The sequence below is a fragment of the Orbicella franksi genome, chromosome 10 (genome assembly GCF_964199315.1).
Source record: "Orbicella franksi chromosome 10, jaOrbFran1.1, whole genome shotgun sequence".
In the NCBI taxonomy this organism is placed as follows: domain Eukaryota; kingdom Metazoa; phylum Cnidaria; class Anthozoa; order Scleractinia; family Merulinidae; genus Orbicella; species Orbicella franksi.
Window position 1 is genome coordinate 11,648,618 of NC_138154.1, and position 21,557 is coordinate 11,670,174.

General features: G+C 49.8%; 1 protein-coding gene and 1 long non-coding RNA gene across 2 annotated transcripts in view; one reads left to right on the plus strand and one right to left on the minus strand.

Moving 5' to 3' along the window:
* The window catches only part of LOC145500511 (uncharacterized), a 340,504-nt gene that overhangs the window by 209,758 nt on the left and 109,189 nt on the right, over positions 1-21,557 (plus strand). The gene's annotated exons all lie outside the window — the stretch shown is intronic.
* On the minus strand, positions 9,030-9,531 carry LOC145501298 (uncharacterized). The gene has a single exon (XM_081480784.1). The coding sequence runs from the start codon at positions 9,527-9,529 to the stop codon at positions 9,032-9,034; it is 498 nt and encodes a 165-aa protein (XP_081336910.1). The 5' UTR covers positions 9,530-9,531; the 3' UTR covers positions 9,030-9,031.

Consider the following 21,557-nt stretch of genomic DNA (forward strand, 5'->3'; position numbering starts at 1 on the left):
TCGGATCGAGAGCGATGCCTTCTTTCTGTTGGTATTGTTGCACGTACCGTGCCTTGTCTTCGGGGGTGTTACACCAGTTAGGGTAGCCAGCGGATTCCTGTTTAATTTTTAGCCAGGTATTCACGTAATCGGCGAAGAGTCCTTTACGGCGTTGTTCTGGCGGGAAATGGTGTACTTCGTGTATTTTGTTGAGCGTGTATCCCATGGCAACGGCTTTCTGGATTTCGGGTGTGCACCAGGTCCCTCGTAGCGTGCGTTGCTCGGCCGTGTGAGGGCAGTGATGCGATTTCTCTAGGAGTGGTTTGGTCATTTCGTGTTCCACGCACGACCGGCAGAGTGGGAAGGTGAGTTTACCTCCGTGCCTGAAAGGTAGAACGGGATGGTATAATTGGTGAGGTGGTAGTATGTCCACTTTGGCCATTCCGAAGTAGTGATGGATGTTTTTATCTTGGGGGTTGACAATGACTTGCGGGTGTCCTATGGGGTATTCGCCTTCCTTGTTGGCCCATGGGTAGAGCGAGGTCACGTCGACGTACTTGGTTTTTTCTCCTTGGGTCACGTCGGTCACGTGATGCAGTTTGACGGCGTTCGTGCGCCCTCCGAAGAAGGCTTCTCTGGGATCCAGCGGTTCGACGATTTAAAACGTGTCTAGAAACTTGCGGAGATCTGGGTCGGTTTTGACTTCTAGGTCCCACTCGCATTCCCACTTGACGCAGAGCTGGTAGCCTTGGCGACTGAGAAGGTCGTGTTTGCGGAGTGTGGACTCGTAGACTTCGTGTAGGATGCGATCGGCGTGACAGATGGGATATCTGTCTCGTTTTAGAGGGAAACATCGAGGACATCCGTGCCATAGACATCCGTGGAATTCGTAGACGGTTCGAGTGGTTGGATCGTATCCGTCCACGAGGTGATTGGCTAGTCGGACTTCACCTCCGTTTCGCACGGTGTGGATACGATCGCCTTGGTCAGTGTGTTGTAACAAGTGTTCTTGCCAGGCTAGCCATTTTAGGGCTTTGACGGACTGATTGGATCGGGCCCCGTGCCAGCCTCGAGGTGGTCTGGAGGCGATGGTGTTGGTCGGGACGAGTTTCTTGCGCCAGAATTGGTTGCAGGCGGAGGCGATGGTGACGCATTTCTCCATGGGGTCGAAGTCGGCTTTTTGTTTGAATTCTTGCCGGAACTTTTGACAGCCCGCTTTGAGGAGTTTGACGTCCGATTCGCAGTAGGCTTCCATTTCGTGCCTTAGTACGAAATGGTAGTTGTCGTTGACTTTCTCTTGGTACCACAGTTCGAATTCGGCTTTCTTTTTGGCGGACATGCCGTCGGGATCGTACATGTCTCGCGGTGGCATGGGTCCTTCGTACTCTTGATTTTCTAGGGTGTTGAATTTGTGCGGGAAGAATCCCTTGCAGAGTTCGTGGATTCCGAAGGTGGCTGGAAAGTTGGCCAGCGGGAACGGGAGAAAGCAAAGGGAATCTTCGAAAGTCAGTCTGTCGGATCTCAGGGACAGTATCTTGGTGCCAACGGTGATTTGGTCTGTGACTTCTCGATGCGTGGCGTAACAGTGTTGTAAGATGAACATCCCGTCGTAGCCTTTGAGATTGTGAAAGAGGACGATGACGTCCCGGTCGTCTCCGTCCACGTCGACTGCGAGGGATTCGAGGTGGTCGAACATGTCAGCGGTGCAGTTGGGACCGTAGAAGGAGCAGAATTGGTCCTCTTCATCGTCTTCCAGGCAGAGTAGAATGGGTGTCTGATTCCCTTCGGCGTCGGTGATGGCTTCGTAGTCGCAGTACACTTGAAGGGGTGGATCTCGGTCCACCAGGACGCGTGTGTCTGGATCATCGGGTTCGGGTTCTTCGAAGGATCGGCCTTTGACTTCGTCGCGCGGCACGCGTTTCTTTTTGGGTTCGTCTTCGTCTTCGGGGATGCGTTGGATGTAACATCGGTGCGTCGGCAGAAAGACTTTCTTTTCGCAGATGTGGCATTCGCCCCATCCGCACTTGTGATCTGGGGTGAAACGGTCACCTCCTCGCCTGTTCCTGTCCTTTGGTTCGTAGACGTGGCAACAGTCCGGACACTTTTTGTAAGTGTCGCAGATGGATGGGATATTGAGGCTCCGCCGTTGCAAGTGGTAGTTGTAGCATTGGGCACCGAAGAATTTTCTGTGGCACAGTCGGCAGATCGAGGTGGGTGCGGGAAACTTGCCACGTGCTAGGGGTCGTTTGGCTTCGATGAAATCGGGGCAGTCCTTTCGTTTGCAGGCAGGACACCATTTGCCGTGGCAGGGATGACGCTGAAAGTTGTCGTGATCGTAGCCTCGATTGCATTCGTCGCAGAAGTAGGATTTGTTGAGGAATCCCTTAAACGAGTTACATCCGTCGTAGTGACTGTCTTCTTTGATGAGACGAATGATCTTGTCCGAGGGTTCGGGTCCTGCATAGATGAGCATGTGGGGTGGATCGATGGAAAGGACTTTGAGTTGGTACCCAGGTAACGCGGCCTGGAACTGTTGCAGTTCGGGAATGCCGCAAGGTCCTTCGGGGACGTGGGCCAGACGGTGGAGTTCCTTGGCCAATCGCTCTTGGACGGGTCGCCCCTGTTTGAGGTTGTGGTAATCTTGGTCTCGCGGATTCATGTCAGCATCTACCAGGGCTTTCATGATGACGATGGCGCGAGCGCAGCATAGATTGTCTTTGTTTTGGATGGTCACGCGCGACCGTTTGACGATTCCCCGTACGGCGGCGCAACTCGGCTTGTATCGTTTTCCGTTCCCACGCCCACGCCCCGGGGTGCGTATGAAAGTGGTTTCCATGGTAAACGTGTCGTCGGGGGTGAATTCTTCGTTGGAGTTGAGTTTGGCCGCGAGAGACTGGAGATAAGTGTCTAGTCTTTCACTCCCTTCTTCGAATTCTCGCACGGTGAAGGTGGTGGATTGAAAGGCGTGCGTGAAGGCACTGGACTGCATGGTGAAATGGACCGTGGAGTTGGGTGTCAGGGTAGGATCCTGAGCGATTTGTTGCTCGATGGATCGTTGAAGGGCGTGAGTCAATTCTTGCCCTAGATTGTCCCTGGGAGTCACGTCTCTGTGTTGTCTGAGCGTGGCTTCGAATCGTTGTTTGTTGAGGACATTTCTCCAGTTACGTCGAGCGCCTACGGGTCTTAATTCAAATTCTAGGAGGGGTCTTGTATTGCTTCCACCTCCGGTTTGGATCATCAGTCGGTCGAGAGCCGGATCAAAGATCCAGTCATCGTCGTCGTCGTCGAAGGGGAAGGCTTCGTCGTGGGTCCGTCTGTTCTGTGAAAAGACATGAATGAGACAAAATGTTACGAACATCGCTTTCTTTATTCAACATCAGCATCAGCGTCCTCGAAGGGACCGAACAGGGACGCTTCTTTACGTTCTAAGTTATGGAACACGTTTATGAAACTGTATCCTAGATAGATTTTCTTTTTCCTGTTACTAAGATTGATGTAATAACCATAGAAAGCCGTGAAATAAGATCTGCCTCCGTAATTTGATCGAAGTGTATATTTCTGTTTTTTGATTTGTATGTGTCCGTAGCCCCATTGTCTTTTCAGTTCGGCATAATCCAAGATTCTTCTGTGAAGTCGACTCAATGGTTTATTGTTCCTGCGGTCGAATATGTGTTGCCAGGTTGCCAGGCAAAGTATGTAACTCTTTAGTTCTTCTGGTAACCTATCCCAGTAACTCTGTAAGAACCAATCATACGTCATCTAAGAATGCATACGCTTTTTTGTCATTTACATCACGGAGTGCGTCTTTGAAATTATATCCTAAAAAGACTTTCTTTTCGCGGTTATGAATGTCTACATAATGACCGTGGATGGTCATGTGATCAGGCTTGAATGGCCCGTACATCTCATTACAAGCGATAAAATCACATTTTTTTGGTTCTTAATTCTATGTGACCGTAGCCCCATTGTATTTTCAGTATATCGTAACATACAATTTCTTCATGAAGTTTGTTCAATAGTTCATTGTTCCTGCGGTCGAATATGTGTTGCCAGGTTGCCAAGTCGATCACATGACACTGTATCTCTGGAGGTAGCCTGTCCCAGTGACTCTAAAAGAGTGAAAGTCTCTTAACGTCATCGATTCTGTAGTAAGCACCATTAAAACTGTATCCTAAAAATATTTCTCGCTGGACATTTTGGGCGTCTCTGTATAAACCCGACACGATCATATGCTTTTTTTGATGTGTCCCTGGAACCAATCCTTGGGGGCAAAACTTCAGTTTACATGTCTCTAGCTTGACTTTGAGTGACCCTAGTCCCCATTTAGCTTGGACCTTAGCAAAGGTTCGTATCTCGTTACAAAGCTCTCTCCACGATTCACGTTCGCGCATCTCGATGAGAGACTGGGACTCTCGAAGTCGAACGATGTAGGTCTGTATCTCAGGGGGGAGACAATCCCAGTGGCTCTGTAATCGGAAATGACAGGCAGGGTATCGAGCATGAGTTGTTTGAACGGGACGGGTCTCGGTCTCTCCAACCATCTGGATATGCTCATTTGTGTTTTGATTGCCCTGTTCCACTCGAAGGCAAGTTGTGACTCCGCGAGTGAGATTATGTACACTTGGATCTCGGGCGGCAACCAATCCCAGTAACTCTATGAAAAGAAGGTGATGAACAAGGCGTGACAAAGATGTCGTGTGAATTTGTAACCGCAAAACACAACGAAACAAAATCTCAAGTCCAAACGGAGGTAGAACTCTAGGGTAAAGGAGGTGACGACGAGTCTCAGTTCCATGGGTCAGTTGTCCAGGGAGGCCACGATCGTACTTAGATAACACGGTGTGTGACAGATCTGACAGTGCAACTTTTCCTGTGTCACCCCCTTGTTCACCATCTGATCATCGAGTGCCCTGGCGAAGCAACCGTAGTGCACGTAGTAATTACAGCACTTGGTAAGGGCGCAGGTTTCGGTTCTAAGGATGACTGTCTCACATAGGGTGCACGTTATACTCACTGCTTCATGTTGACCCATCTGTTGGTTCATCTCCTCATCGGTCAGCTCCTGTGCCATGATTTTTTCAGCGCTCGAAACAAGTCAAAGACTCAGAGTGCCGTGAACGGTTCGAGCCGATCTTTTTATACTTACGGTAAAACTGGATCCCAGGTTGCACTCGACCTGGTTCCAGTCTCCGACCGTGAGTTGGGGATACCCCCTATCCCCTGGGTCTACTCTGATCACGTGATGTCGGCCTTTTTTCGTTTGATTGGTGCATGATTGACATAAAGCGAGGTGCGCGCATTCGACGTTTTTTCAGTTTTGCTGATGGAGACTGAATCCAGGCGCAGTCGAAGTCATTCCCCCGAAGGATCGCCGAGACGAGTACGTCGTCGGCGTGCACGATCACACGATGACGATGAACCACCGAGACGTAGTCGTCGCCTTCGGGGTCAGACACCCGAGGAAACACCGATTCATCAAGTGTGTTTTATTTGTCAGAGAGATATTCACGTCGATTCTCTGGCATCGTGCCAACGTACTCCTTGCTGCGGTGTGTTCATGCATCGACGTTGCTACCAGGAGATGGAGAGACGGGTTATGACCTGCGGCAACTGCCGACGCGTGATCGACGATATTCAACCCGAGGTCGTGTTGGAAACCGACGAGGAACTCGAGGAAGATGATTATGAGGAGCCCCAGTTACCGGCAGGTGCGAATGATCATTTAGTTAGAATGGAGAGAGAGTTGGAGCGATATCGTAGTGAGGGTAGACCTAACCATTGTCATCACGAGGGATCGTACCTGTGGAATGATTTGCCGTATGCCATTGACCCTGGTATTTGAACACGTTATTATACCTTTATCAGGAATTTCGTGACTCTGTATCGGGATCGAGACCTGTACATTCACGGCAGTGTGCGTCTCCCCGTGAAACCGACCCGAGAGATTAGAAGTTATCTGTACCGTCTGTTCATTTACAGCACCCCTTACTATACGTATAACTTGATCCGAATTCAAAGGTTCAGACTCTTCTTTAGACGCGTGGAGGGACAAAGGGATATTGAGATTCGAGAGCTCTGTTTACTACCTTTTCCTGGCGGCCCCTCGCTTTACCATGAGAACGGACTGTGGACCTGACACTGTTTTTTTCATTTTCGCAGTGGACAGGATACGTGGAATGATTCATGACGCCCTTACCAATATGAGAGACACCGGAAGACCCTTCGAGACACACAATTCCTTGACGCGTTCCTGGAATCATTTGCCTTATTCCCTTCCTGTCACGGTGTGGTTCCAGTACTATCGCGAGATGGAGGCCTTTATACAATCCACGGAGTTACGAAGTCCCATGTACATTCACGGCACCGTGTTCTTTCCCCTCAATGTCATTTCGTACGATCATATACGCATGGAGGTGTATCGCCTGTTTTATTTCAACACCCCTTTCAGAGTGTTCGAATTCACCTCCAGAATTAGGTTTAGGTTGTTATTCATATCTTCGTCGACGTTCGGGGACCAAATAAGGATCGAACGTTTGTTTGTGACACCGAATGCCTCGGATACTCTGTACCACAATGGCATGGTGTGTGAGACTTGAAGAAGAAAACAAAAAGAGACTCTTTTTGAAAAAACAACAAAGTGTGTAATTTAATGATGACAACAATAAAAGTTTACAATTTCCAACGTTTCTTGGTTTGCATGATTTTCTTGACAATGCGTTCTGTCATGGTTTTACGTCCGGGTAATTTGCCAATGGCTTGGATCATCTTGGTGTCGGCTTTCCATTTGTCCTGTAAGTTCTTGGCCCTGGAATAGTCAATGTCGTGTTGTTTGGCCAGTCGGTCCAGACGGTTGATCCCCGGGTCTCCTCGCGCGAGACGTTTCTTCAGTTTGGTACCAGGTCCCATGTACTGATAACCGGGCCAATGAAACTCGATCCCAGTCTTGCCCAACCATTTTTGGATGTCGATCCCATACCCTCGTTGACGATGCCTACGGGTACTTCTCCTCGTGGGGGGTGATGCCTTTTTCCTCTTCTTTTTAATCCGAGTCATAGTTCAGTCCTTTTCTCCAGGGGTCTTCGAAATCTTCCCACTCTGCTTGTAACTTTTCTGCGGCTGTCGGTTTGACCTTCTTGTACTTCTTTGCCTTGCCTTTGGGACTGTAACCACCGTCGTCGTAGTCGATACCGAGTGATTTCAGGACACGTTTGGCTCTATCGGAGATGGGTGCTTTCTTGGATGATATGGGAGTTTTGCCTAACGTGACTGGTTTGGGTGGAATGAGAGGTTTGTGAGATTTCCACTCCTTTTTAAAAACTGACGTGGATGGTTTGGGAGTTTTCAGCTCCTTTTTCAGTCCTGTCGTGGAAAGTGGTTGTGGCGGGATGATCACGGGGGCTGCGGTGGTTGGTTGACTCCCTTGAGGATCTGTTTCAACAGAGTTTCGACGGGTGCGTCGACCATGCCTTCGGGTTCTGTCGTTCCCTGGTACGAGATGGGACCGCTTTTACCCGTCCGTATGCGTTTCACCAGTTTACCTTCCTCGGTGGCGATGGGTTTGGTCATCTTGACGGCCATGCTGTCGGGGATACGTTTGTCGTTCAAGATGAGATGTTCTTCGGCGGCCAGACGTCCCGCTTTGTTCAACAAGGCATTCTGACTGATCTTACCCTTGTAATAATCTTGCAAACGATTGAATTCTTGAACGGGTACCATCATGACTTCATTCATACCTGACTCAAGGTCGTGTCGGGAAACTCGGACAATTCTCTCAAGGCCGTCTCGTAACAGTCTTGCCAGTACCGTATGGATTCGTCTTTCTTTTCCAACTCGAGTTTGAGACTTTGAACGGTTTGCTTGCCTTTACCGCACTCCCTGCACAACTCGATGCACCCACCGGGCGGCGTGGTATCTCGTTTCGTTTGACAGGTTTGGCAGAAGTCACCGAACTTTAAAGCCATGTACTCTTGATACAGGTCGTGGTATCTCTTGTTCAAGAACTCGTACGAGTCTTTCCATCGGGCTTCGCGACGGTTGGCGTCTTGCAACAACTGCACGAGTTTAGGAATGGTATTGGACTCGTCTTTTCTCGGTGGGAAATTGGGTAGGACGTCGATCCCCTCGAGCGGGTAGCCGTCCTCGCTGCGTCCTTTCACCGTACACAACATGCTTTGAAACAACCGTGTAAACCGCTCCAGAACCCCGCTCCGTTCTGGCTCAGGAGATGTTCTCTTCGACGCTTGAGGGAGTTTTTGCGTCTACCCACTTCACGCAAAACCTTTTTATGTCTTTTCAGTTTCCCATAAGTCGTTGCGTTGATGGGGATCCTCTTTTTCAGCAAATTGAGAACCATCTCGCTGATGGCGTTGATCTGATCTTTGTCGGCGTATTGCAGCAGCTGTTGACGTTTTCTCCGATTGGCTTCTTTCAGGACGCGCGTCAAGAAAGGACGTTGTCGTCGTAACCGCTTCATCGTGGACTTATGCGTACGAGTGGATTGGTGTCACATCTTTATACTATTAGCCACCATTTTGAAAAACTGACGTGAATTGAACCTCGGAGAAATTTTTTTCGAGGCTCGTGCGACTCTGTTGGATTTTGATAGATTTCTCAGACCTTTCTTTAAACCTTTTTGAAGCACGAATCCAACCATTCCACCTCTCTGTATCCTTCTTCGTCTCCTACTCCTCCTACGTGCTGTCATGGTGACGAGTGAAGCTTACGACGTCGATCCTCGTCCTTTTATTTTCACATGATGGAGCAACGGAACTCTTCGCCCTTGTGTGGAATCTTTTCACCTCGTCTCATTCGTTCCATCATCCTTTTGGTACGCGCCCGTTCTTGTCTTTCTCTCAGGCTTCCGATGCCTTTGGTGATACTCCAAGCCGCCTTTGGTAAACCCGCCACCACACTGGCAAACCCTTCTCCCCTTTGGTACCGTCTTCTTTTGGTTTTAGTGGTGGTCCTACGTCTTCTCGAAGACGCTTTCTTTCTCCTTGACCTCTTGGGCATGTTGGTTCTGAATGAAGAGTATGACCGCGAGGTCATTTTTTTATAGTGGCACGTGATGAAATCGTAGGTCGTAGTTTCGAACGTATCGGTCGTACGTGGGAGGTGTAAAATCCGTCACCACGTCGTCCAACGTTTGCATCTTGGTCAAAAACCCATCCAATTCCTCCACTCCGCCCAAAGCGTAGTTCCTGAGTTCTGTCAGCGTCTTTTCGTACGTCGTGTAAGCGAATTGGATCATGTCCATCTTGAACGAATACTTCTTGAAATCGTTCCATCCTTTCAGTAAGGTGGCGAAAGCCGTCAATCCTACCACCGTGTACCCGTCTTTCCACACGGATCCCAAGACGATACTCACGGCCACAGTCAGTAAGGCCAGTCCGTTGAGAATGGCGTTGCACAATTTGTAGTAACCGAACATCTGTCTTCGACACCACCAATACTTGTGGTAGAAAGCGTACAAACCGTCCAAACGTTTCAGGGAATCCAAATCCACCACGGTGTTGAAAGGTTCATCCAATAAACATACAGAAGTACTCATGACTCTTTCCCAACCAGTGCCAAACGTAGTCTGACTTTCTGTCGGGACGTTCGATCCTTTTAGCCTGTTGCTCGTATTCCCAGATCTCGTCCTTGAAGGCGGTTTCTACGGATTGGTTCAGGATGTCCCGGACTTGTCGGTAACTATCGCACTCGTCCGCGATACGTTTCATGTCTTCGTGATCCATGCTGGTCGCATCCCAGTAAGAGCGAGAGCATCGGCATAGATGTAGGAAGTAGGGGAACCACTCGACTTCACTCCTCAACATCTTGATTCGAATGGGTTTTTATCGGCGAGGGGGTCGTCTTTTCTTAAGTCTCACAAGTCTTCGGATCCCTTGACCCACGCCCACTCCCGCAGCACCAATGGCAGCGGTCGTTCCAGCTCGGATTCCTGTTTTCACCGCGCGGCCACCCAACGCTCTGGCCAATCCCAGCGCAGCCCCTTTGCCAATGGGTAACATCGCAGACAAGGCATTCGCAAGAGCACCGTCCCATTGCTTTCTCCTTTTCTGTCGACGACGGCGTCTTCTCATGGTTGTTCTCAGTTACGTACACTGGTCGAATTGCGCGTGACGGTAGGGCGTTGTCCGTTTTTATAGGTGGTCGTGATCGTGTTCGTGGTCGTGATGCCTGCAATGCGACGACCCGCGGCCGTCTGTTGTTGTTGGCGTAAAATCTCTTCCAATTGTTGCTGCATCTGGGCCTGGTCGAGAACACGGTCTCCTCGCCTCCTTCTTCTTCCTCCTCGACCCGATCGAATCGACGAAGGCGGTGTGGAGTCACTACCACCTCCACCTCCGCCTCCACTTCCTCCACCTCCGCCTCCGCCTCCACCTCCGCCTCCTCTGCCTCTGCCTCTGCGTCTTCCACCACTAGCGCTACTTCTTCTGCGGCTGCCGGAATCACTGGAGGACGTTGGCGTATTTTGATGTGGGACGCGTCTCGGTCGTTTCCCTCCTCGAACGGCTCGTGCCAAAGGTGTGGAGTCCGTTATCCGGGGTGCACCGACACCCGCTGTGACGTTGGAGCGCGAGGTCCCTGGGCCAGCGCTACCGACACCCACCGGGACGTTGGTCTGTGAGGCACCCGAGCCAGGAGTACCTACTCCGACGGACGAGACATTTGGCAGGGGCGGTGTCGCCAGTGACGATAGCGGTGAAAGGGCGCTCAAACCTACACCCGCTGCAGGCGGAATGGGAGTACTCGTCCGATTCGGTGTCCCCCAAGGCGAATAATCGTTCAGAGCCGAGAGGTTGAAATCGTCACTACCATAAGAGCTCATTTTTATCCATTCCCCTCTCTCTTTCTATCTTCTTCTCGGCGAGTTCTCGTTGCTTATGAACCAAATAATCGAAACCTTCCCCATTATATGCGTTTATGACGGACCTCACTTGACGGTAACTCTCGCATTCCGTGACCTGTCTCATCGGTTTGTAGTCCGTTTCATGGGGATTCATACTGTATTTGAGTCTGGTCTTACATAGGACAATGAACAGCGGAAACCACTCGACCTCGCTCCTCAACATGACGGCGTCGCAAACTGATGGCATCGTACGAATCCTTCGTCTATTAATACGTGACTGAGGACGCGTTGATCGTCCTGACTGGCCGGATGAAGATCCAATAGCATGTAACCATAAGGTCGGTCCGTGACCTTTCGAAACGTGTCCAACACGTCCTGCCATTGCGTGGGAAACGATTGCAGTAATAGATTTCGTATCCCCAACTGATCCCGAGGGTTCTTGAAGGCCGCGATGTAATGAGCGTTGCGGGAAATGGTCTTGGCGAATTTTCCGTTAGGAAATAGATCCTGACACAAGTAAATCACCGTGATGTTCCGATGATGCGAGTGTTTGGTGAAGAGATCCAACACGCGCTTGTCGCTACCACCCTCGTCCATCAGATCGTCCAAGACCAACACACCCCCTCCAGGAAACCATCGGGGTAACTGGTCGCTTTCGGGGATGCCTTCGTAAAACTTGACCCCGCCCTTCTTGAGCTTTTGGAAACCGTCTTGCCACGATCCGTAGCAGTAATGAATACTCTTCGGTGTTTGTTGAAACAAGTCGCCGTTCTCCAAGAGCAGTTTGGTAGTGAACACCGTCTTGCCGCACCCCGACGGCCCCGCTATCAACAAACTCGACGGAGTGTGAAATTGAAACGCTTTGCGTCGTTCCATGATCTTGAAATGGTCCAGGGTCTCGAGACGCTCCGTTTTTTATCTGAACAACTTGGCCAATGGGGTCTTGACGGCCGGGATGCGTCTCAGCAGACCCAATAGGGTGACCTTACGATTGAAACAGATGGGTTTTTTCTTGGCACGTCTCCTGATCTTGGCCATGGCTCTCTTGGCGGCGGCTCTCTTGGGACGCTTGGCGGGCGCCGATCTCTTTTTTCGAGGTTTCTTGGCGAATTTACTCAAATCTCCGAACTTGTCCTCGTACCAATGCCTCTTTTTCATTCTTCTTTTCCTATCTTCCTTCTCGGAAAGCTTCGGCATGGCAGGCGCTCTCTTGCGTTTCCTGCGAGTGGTCACAGTCGCTGGTAATTCACCGGTGTCAAGGACAGCTGGCGGTTGAAAAGACACTTGTCTTCTGGCCGGTTGAAGTATTTTAAGATCGAGCCGTCGTTTCGGTGGCTGATTTTTCTTGAAATGAGCCGCACTGGGTTGAGGCGTCTTTTTACCAGCTTTTCCGTAGCGTTTTTCTAACCTGGCTATGACGTCGTCCAAGTGTCGATGCCCTCGAAACGGAAGATCCATGAAGTGTCTTGTTTTGTCAGTAACTCCATAATGAACGATTATGGTTTCCGTCGCACCTTTTTATGCATTCGCAAAGTGATGGTGTAAGGACTTCGTGCCGTAGCGAAGCACGTGCCAGTACGGGTGACAATTATAGTCTCGCCAAGCGTCCGTATGAAGTCTGGCTTTAATGCGCAGATGGAATAGTTTGTATCGAAGCCAAGGATCTTTTTCCCGGTCCAGTATGAATCGGACTCGACGGTAACTGTCGCAATCCAAGATGCGTTCAAGGACCTGGGTACGAGGATCGACCGAGGTCAGGTCCAGACACAGGTCTCGACACAGTTCTAGGAATCGAGGGAACCATCGGACTTCACCACGCAACATCCTTTTCTCAAAAATGAACGTCTTTTATTTCGAACAGCTTACTTTATAACAAATGACGCACTCCTCCGGAAGAACCGCCCGTGTCCTGGTGACACGGGGTTTTACAAATCTTGCGCCAGGCCAACTCGTCCACGATCAAACGTTCTAACATGTGTCCTACTTTACGATCGTTCTCCACAAACTCGTTTTTCTTAAAACGATTCAAGAACTCGTTCATGTCACGACCTTCGGCTCGGTCGATCAGGAACATCAGGGCGTAGCCGCCGCAACTCTGACTGAACAGGGACTGTAGACTCTTGCCGTTGTGAATCTGGTACTTGAAATGACGGTCCAACCATTCTTGGATCGGTTCGGCGGTTCCGTACGCGTCCAACGGCAGACCGTAACTGTCCAGGATCTCACACTTGTTCTTGTCGGCCCACAAAGCGATCCAATGCACGCCCGGTTTATCGTGAGGGTCCGTGTTCACGATGTAAGCGGTCGGTCCTTCTTGGGGGAGTGTCCTGGGAAGCCGATCGCAAGGCACCGTACCGTAAAATACACAGCGTAGGGACGGATTCGACCAGGCCAAATGATCCAATTGTATATTATTCAAGGCTACTTTCTCCATTTTTTTCTTCTTCTCATTGGTACACGTCGTAGATGACGACTCGGTTCTCGTTGATCTCCAGCAAGTTCTCGAATTCGCCGTACAACAAGATGGTCAGGTTTTCTCCCGGATTGGCTCCGAAATCGATCACCAGACGCAGTTCACCTTCCTGCTTGGGATTCAACACTGGACTGTCCAAACATCCATTGGCCGTGTTGTCAAATACAAACATGTTGCATCTCTTGTTGTACCCCCAATCCTCTTTTCTGACCATGTTTCCTTTTCCCCGGCACAACGCTTCTGAGGCTTGGAGGAATCTGTAGTAGCCTCTCTGATCTTTACTGTCCCCATCTCGTTGGAGTTCTAGGGTCTCGTAGGGGTACTCTTCACCTCTCACCAATTGTTGGATGGAAGCGATATTGAATCTTCCAAAATTGAACGGACTCTCGGTGATGGTTCCGTTGAAGGCAGCTTGTTTCATCAACAACACCACTAACCGATTAGGTAGCTTATTGTGGAAAGGATTGCTGCACTCAAAATGACGATTGTCGTTGGGATGCGAGTAAGTGCGAATTTCCCCTCTCACCGTGGGGTAAGTGGCCACTCTTCCACCTTTCAGACTGGTCATGATCTCTCGGTACACCGAGGGAGTCACTCTCACTTGAGACAGGAACAATCTCACTTTCACGTCGGCTTCAGTCAGTCTGAGAGTACTGGCACCATGCCATCGGACGGTCCACATGGCTGGGGTATTGAAGTACATGTCAACCTGGATCTGCACGCCAGGTAACAGTAATTTGCTGAGATGAAACACTTCCAGGAAAGGTTTGAACCTCAAAGTCACGGACTTTCCACCCACAAACTGGGCTCGTCCCAGGACCAAGTTCTTGAGATCTTGGGGTAAAGCTTCATAATCATTGTGAGGAGTGGCATAATCCAGCTTATTGGCAGTCAATTCATCGGCATCTCCGTCGTCGGGTACACCGAGACAGTTGTACCAACCACTGGGTGTCAGGATCGATTCACCGTCGTCTCGGTCGTGGTTCAACAGGGTCTCGATGTAGGCTTTGAGGTGGTAAGTATCCGTCTGGGGGCTGATGAGAGTACCATTCAATCTCACATTGATCTGTTTGAAGAGGGTGTGGGCCAGATTGTTGGCGAGTCCCATGACATCCGCCGCCAGTAGATTCGTAGCGTCACTTTTCTTGACGGTCCATTCCACTTCGAAGAAACTCTCGTTCAAGTCGATAAAGTCTTCTTGAGGATCGACTTGGAAGGTCACTGGATTGATCCCCGTATTGAACGGGTTGATTCTCACCAAACGTCGAGACGACATGCTGACGTCTGTGGGAGGGGTACTGAACATGTTCAGACGAGGGTTACGAACCCCCGCCGAACGGGCATGAGCCACGAGGTCCGTCATCGTCTACGTCGTCGGCGTCTTCGTCTCCTTCTCAGGGCCGACTGCACCCAACAATAGTTCGGGCGTTTTGATCGGGACGGGAAGATCGATCCACCTTTATACGTTCGTCGTATTGGGATAAGTCTCACGCGCCTCGAGTAAATGGGATTCATACTCCAAATAGATCTTTTCTCACTTTTTTCGCCAACGCCCGTTTGATCTCTTGCGTCGCTTTACGTTTCACGGCTCGTGTCGCTCCTCTCTTGACCCCGGCAAGTCCACCTCTCCAATTGGGCTTTCCTCCCTTGCCACCCGAATTTAAACCTTTCAGACCTTCCGTGGCCGTCTCGGTGATAAAGTCTCGGAGAATGCCGGGACCTCGTTTCTTGACACCTCTCCAAGCCATACCGAATCAGTCTCCAGATTGCTTTATTTTGTCGGGATGAAATCGTACCAACGTTCCACCGATCATTCTTTCTTAAAGTGCAACGTCACGATCGTATTGCCTTCTCCAAAGGTCGTCAGTTCTCCAGTTGTCTCAGCCACTTGCACCTCTATTATGTCAAGGACGTCTTTGCGCACAGGAATATATTGAATGTGATAGGGCTCGAAATACTGGATACCCGCACCTCTTCGAATCAAGTTGACCTCTCTCAGTAAATCCGTGACTTGATTTCCCACCACGCCACTTCCACCCACGTCGGAGTAGACGAACAAGGAACGCGAACTGCTTCCCACCACCACCTCGAAAGATTTGTTCAGGTTCAGAAAACGCCAATTGCAATAGATGCTGAGTCTTAAAAAATCTCCATTGCCTCCTTTATCTGATTCGACAATCCAAAAGACAGGCGCTCCGTCGGTGTCGTGTACGTCCCCGACGACGCTAATGTCCGAAACGACATCGTCAAAAAATTCGATCTGCAAGTTAGGTCCCAGTTCGTAACTATTTCCAGTCTTCTTGAGCCATCCCATCTTTAAAGCCAGTTCAACATTGACGTGTAATGCAGGGAAACGCGTGATCGGACGTAAGGTGCCTTTGTTGTCCGTGACCAGGTCTTCGCCTTCCCACTTTAACTTGACATAGGTTCTTTTACCATCGCCATTGACATATTTTGAGCCTAACTTGGGTCCATTGTTTTTGAAAACGCGTTGTCGATGGAAATAGGCGATCATGGATTTCATGAATCCAACACCGTCCACGTTGTAGAACACCTCCTTGAGGTCATCCGTATCGAAGTAAGCTTCTCCATATTGTTGGTAACTACTCGAATCGATGCGTCTCCATGCTGAAAAGGACAAAATGGTTTTATCCTCTGACTTGGTGAAGGAAGGAAGAGACACGTGTGCATCCGGCATGGAAATGCTACTCATCCCCACTTTCCATCCTCCGCTTCCATTCAAGCGCATGGGTTGGGGTAACCTGATCTTGAAATGGTTCGCCTTGTTGTCCGGGAACTCGCTCTTACTGCTGTGACTGGGTAAGGTGACGTAAAAATCACTCATCCTTTCTTGAAATGCAACGTGATCGTCGTCACACCCGACGCAAAGTCAACCAGTCGTCCGTCGTTCTCAGACACCTGCGTCTCGACAATGTCCAAAAAGGTCGTGCGCACCGGTAGATAAAGGATGTGTCTCGGTTGAAGGTCGACCACGTCCGGATGGTAACGAACTTGTTTCAACAGATCCGTGACTTGATTTCCCGTCACCATACTCTGTCCCACATTCGAATACACGAACAAGGAACGACGCTCGTGACCGAACGCTTCTTCGTAACTGCGATCCAGGTCCGTGAAAACCCAATTGATGAAACAACTCAAATGCAAGGTGTCCGGGTCGATCTTGTAAAATAGTTCGTCCCCGTCATTCTGTCCTATGATCAAGTCCGTGGCCGTGGGTATGACTTCCGTGGGAAATTCTTTCCTCAAGTGGGGTCCCAAGACGTAACCCGGTCGTCCGTTTTGCAATGTTCCCATCTTGACCCATTTCATCTTCTTGGCCAATTCGATGCCGATGGACATTTGTGGAAAGACTCGTTTACCGTTGATCAGGAGGCTGAGGCACGTTCTCGAGTTGTCGAGGACGCATTCTCCATTCTCGGCCCGATGCATGACCGTGTACAGCAATTCGGTGGGATCGTCAGCTTTGTTCTTTTTCTTGTACATGGTCACGTCGGCATCCGTTCGATCTCTCAACCTACGCATGTATCGATCTCGTATCGCGTTCAGTAACTCGGTACCGGTCCTAGGCGTGAATTCCAAATCGCCCTCTCTCGTCACTCCAAAGACCCGACTGTATATGTTTAGAGAGGCGTTCACCATATCGATCCACCAGATTTCAAACAGAATAGAATCTTTCAAGTCCATCTTACGCGTCGCGGGCGGAAACGAGAGGTCGCTGATACCCACTTTCCATCCCGACTCTCTCAACTGCAACGGGTTCGGCAGACGGTTCTTGAAACTGTGGGCCTTGTTGTCCGGGAACTCGCTCGTGCTGGCATTGCTCATCAGTTGCACGTAAAAGTCGTCGACAGACTCATTCATACTTGAAGTGTAATGTCACCGACGTCACGCCCGAGGTAAAGTCCACCAATCGTCCGTCGTTCTCGGCCAATTGCACCTCCACTATATCCAAAACATTGCTGCGCACCGGTTTATATTGAATCTGAGTCGGCTCGTACGTCGTCTTGATCGGGTCGTGGGGGACTTCTCTCAGGAGATCCGTCACGCGATTCCCCGTAATGGTGCTACGACCCACATTCGAATACAGGTTCATGGGACTGCGAGGCGGAGGAATGTCCGGATGAACGACGACTCCACGATAGGTCTTGGCGTATTCCTCGTCCAGGTAACTGAAGCGCCAGTTGCAATAGGGACTGAGCTGTAACGTCTCGGTGCTGAGCAAATTCCAAAATTCGCGCGATCGATTGTCGCTATGGTCGGTCCAGTCTTTCTTGAAATCAGACGGGACTTTGTCGTTGGGAAAGATCTTGAGCATGTTCACGTCCAAGTGAACGGAGTAATACGATTCCTCGCGAATCAAACCCAACTTCTTGACCAGTTTAGGACCAGAATACACTCTGGGACGATGTCTGTCTCCGGACTCGTTGAGGAATGTGTCGGTGTTGTCGATAATCAAATCGTTCTCATCCCATCGGAACACGGGGTAGTATTTTTTCCCGTCCGGCGCTCGTAGACTTTCACCCGCATGATCCATGTAATGATACAGGCGTTCGTGAAAACGATTGATGAGGTATTGCATGAGAGATCTGCCACTCGTCACTTTGTGTCGGACACGGTTCAGTTCCTTCAAATGTCACGGGGTAACGAGATGGACGCCACGTAATCCCGTCGTCCTGCAACCTGAACGTTTCAATGGTCCACTCCATACCGAACACGTAGTAGTCGTCGTCAAAGTCGTGCGCTTGAGGGACCGGTACTTGATGCGGTCGTGACGGAGGGATCGGGTAAGACACGCTCGCCAATCCCACTTTCCATTCCTTGTCGGATTCAAACAGGAGCGGATACGGCAGACGATTCTTGAAACTGTTGGCCTTGTTGTCCGTGAACTCGCTCGTGCTGGCATTGCTCATCAACTGCACGTAAAAGTCTTTCATTTTTTCGTCTTGGGCTTTTGGGTCACGTACAAGCCTTTTTTATCCACCCAACTGTCGTACTTGACTGGCCAACCTTTCCAACGCACCAAGACTTTATCCCCTTTTCGTTTGACGATCTTGTCGATGCGGAACAGATCGTCGTCTTTCACGTCCACCTTTTGCAAATCCTGCGCGTAAAACGTGCCCTCGACCGCCGTGCCGTCCCATTCTTCCACCTTGTACGTGGTGACCTTCCCGGGACGCACCCGGCGTATCACAAACACCTCTTCGGTCCAACCGGGTAAATACCCCTTCTTGAACTGTCGGAACTTCTTGTTCAGTCTCACACGATCCCCGACTTTCAGTGAAGGGCGTCTCGATTTCTTCCCCTTTTTCTTCCCGTAAAGAGTCTCCCACACGTCCTCGCTATTGCCTAAAGTCACTTGATCGGGAGCCATCATGATACTGCGATGATACGATCGATTGTACCCTCGGACCAGATCTTGTAACACGGGCACAAACTTCATCGTATTCTTCACGGTGAAGTATCGGTACAAACGTTCTTTCAGGGTCCGATTGAACCGTTCCACCACACTGGATTTCGTGTCCCCGCGCGTCGAAAAATGATGAATGCCTTTCTGCTTCATCAAATCCTGAAACGTCTTGTTGTAGAATTCCTTCCCGTCGTCCGTCTGAAGATTGATGGGTTTTCTACCTCCTTTCAGGATCTCAGCCATGGCTTCCGTCACCGCTTTACCCGTCTTGCTCTTCAAGGGCTGGACCCAGGCGTGCTTGGAAAACACGTCCACCACCGTCAAGAGATAACGATACCCTCGATTGTACCTTGAAATATTGATCACCTCGATCAGGTCGGCCGTCCACTGCTCGTCGATGCCGAACACCACCACCGGGACCGTGGGAAACCGACGACGTCTGGGTTTGTGCAACGTGTACCCCAAATCCCGTTGCAAGACCTCGCGTGCACGTCGTACCGAGATCTTATTGGCCTGGGCGAATCGCGTCAAACCACCCAGACTACCGGGTCTAGAAGGATCCCGATACCGTCCCAGTAACGTCCCGGTCGAAAGCGGCTTCTTCTTTTGACCTTTCTTCATAATCGATAAAGTTTGTACACGCACTGTCTCCACAACTCGAAACGCTGCTCACGTACCTCGAGATACTTCTTAAATGAATCGGGTTGCTGTTTCAACCACAAGATATAAACGACAAAACGCATCACGTTGGGTTCGACGTCGGTATAGTCAAACACCTCCAAGGGCGAATCACTGAAGTTGTACGGGATGGGTTCACCCTTACCGTATCACTCGTAGACTCTAGTGCACTTGGAACACAAGGGAGTCCAACACCATCGATCGGCCAGGTCGCACACACTCTCGAGATCAACCAACTCAAGGCATGAGACATAATGATTTGAACCCAATTTTTATTAAAAACGTTCTTATATGTACAAAAAACGTCGTGCCTGATTGGTTCTTACGAAAAAACAACTCTGATTGGTTCTTACGAAAAAACAACTCTGTTTGGTTCTTACGAAAAAGAAGGCAAAAAGACTAGTCCGAATCTGAAAAGTATCGAACATATTCAGTGTTCTTACATTCTTGACCATACTCATTATCACAGTCTTCCTCATAGGTATCCATGGCATAATATTTACAATTTTTACATTCACAATTCCCTTTACCGGGTCTCCACTTCAGGGCTTCCTCCTCGTCCCCCTTCACATAGAATGCTTGTCGCATACTCTCCCTACACTCCTCACACAGGTCATCATAATCCGCTTCAAGGGCAGCAAAGAAAAACCGATCCTTCCACAGATCACGCTGACGCATGACATCGTAGATCAACTCTTCCAACTTCAGACACGTTTCCTTGTGAGCGCACCTGTTGAACGTCAGTATCTCCTCCACCCTGGGACTCTTGTCGGACTCCAACACCCGTCGTGATAGGTCACGAGCGAACCGCAAGGGTTCAAACAGATCACGGATGGCATCGCTCATCATGTAGGTGAGGTTATCCGTGGCAATCAAACAGGCACGCTCGGCGTCCAGGGCGGGATCCCGACAATGAATGAATTTGAATTGACCGCTACCACTTCTGTACATCACGCGACACCACTCACCACAGAACAAATACACCTTTTCGTTCCTCTTCATCATCTCCAAAATCGTACCACCCCAGTCAGGACGACGTCTCATAAAGAGCTCAAAAGACCACAGACAATCGGGTATTCGACCTAACGGTTCGAAGAGATTGTCAAAAATGTACATGTCCACTTTGGCTTCCGGAATGGCATCGAGATCTGTTAAAGTGTGTACCTTCTGATCCACGAACTGCTCCACGAGGTCCCGAATCTGGTTCGAGTTGCTATAGTAAGTCATGTCTTGCCTCGTCAAACCTCTTTCTTCCTAGATCCGACAATTCAGGATGGTGCTTCGGGTCTCCCCAGTCAGTCAGGTGTCTTTGAAGCCTAAAGTACAAGGGACCAACAACGTGCAATTCTAAGTCAATTAGCCTCACATAGGACGCCTTCTTGCCTTCTTTTTCGATTAGATCCAAATCGTCAGAAGCTCGATTCAAATGTTGTCTCAGATCTTCAATGATCTCTTTTACGTCTCCATCATTCATGGGTCTATAGGTCATCACCGCGTCAAGAGCAAGTCGAGAATGATTTCACGACGTCAAACGGGCTCCTTTTATACCCGCGCCGCGGATCCACTTTTCACTCCGTACTTTCACGGATCACGCGCCCCTTTTTTTAAGATCCACCAATCGGAACGAAGACCGTCACATGATCCCATCACACCACACGTCACCGATTGGGTCTTAAAAAACGTCCATAAAGTCGAACCACGCATTCCATCACGAGTCACTTTTCAGAAGTCGTCATGGATTCACACGACGAACCCGACAGGAAAAAGAAAAAATCGTCCAAAAAGAAGGAGGCGCGTAAGAAACTGAAACTGCTCCTACCCAAGAGAGTGGAAGGAGAAGGAGGTAAACTACAATCCACCTTAGATAGATGGTTATTCAAAAAACCCCGTTCCAGACTCGTTTCAACGAACGCGTCCTCTTCAAAGAGATCACACCGGACTCTGTCAGTTGGACCACCGTCCCTCTCAAAGGCTTCTCGCAGCCATGGAGCGTCTTTTCGATCCAACGTCAGGAATTCAAAAGCCAAATGAAAAGTAACCATCGGCGTCGAAGACTAAGACTGACCCCCAAAAACGCGCGAAAAACCACCCACATCCTAGAAACCATGCTACGGGAAAACACCTTGTTGGGATACTAACTCATC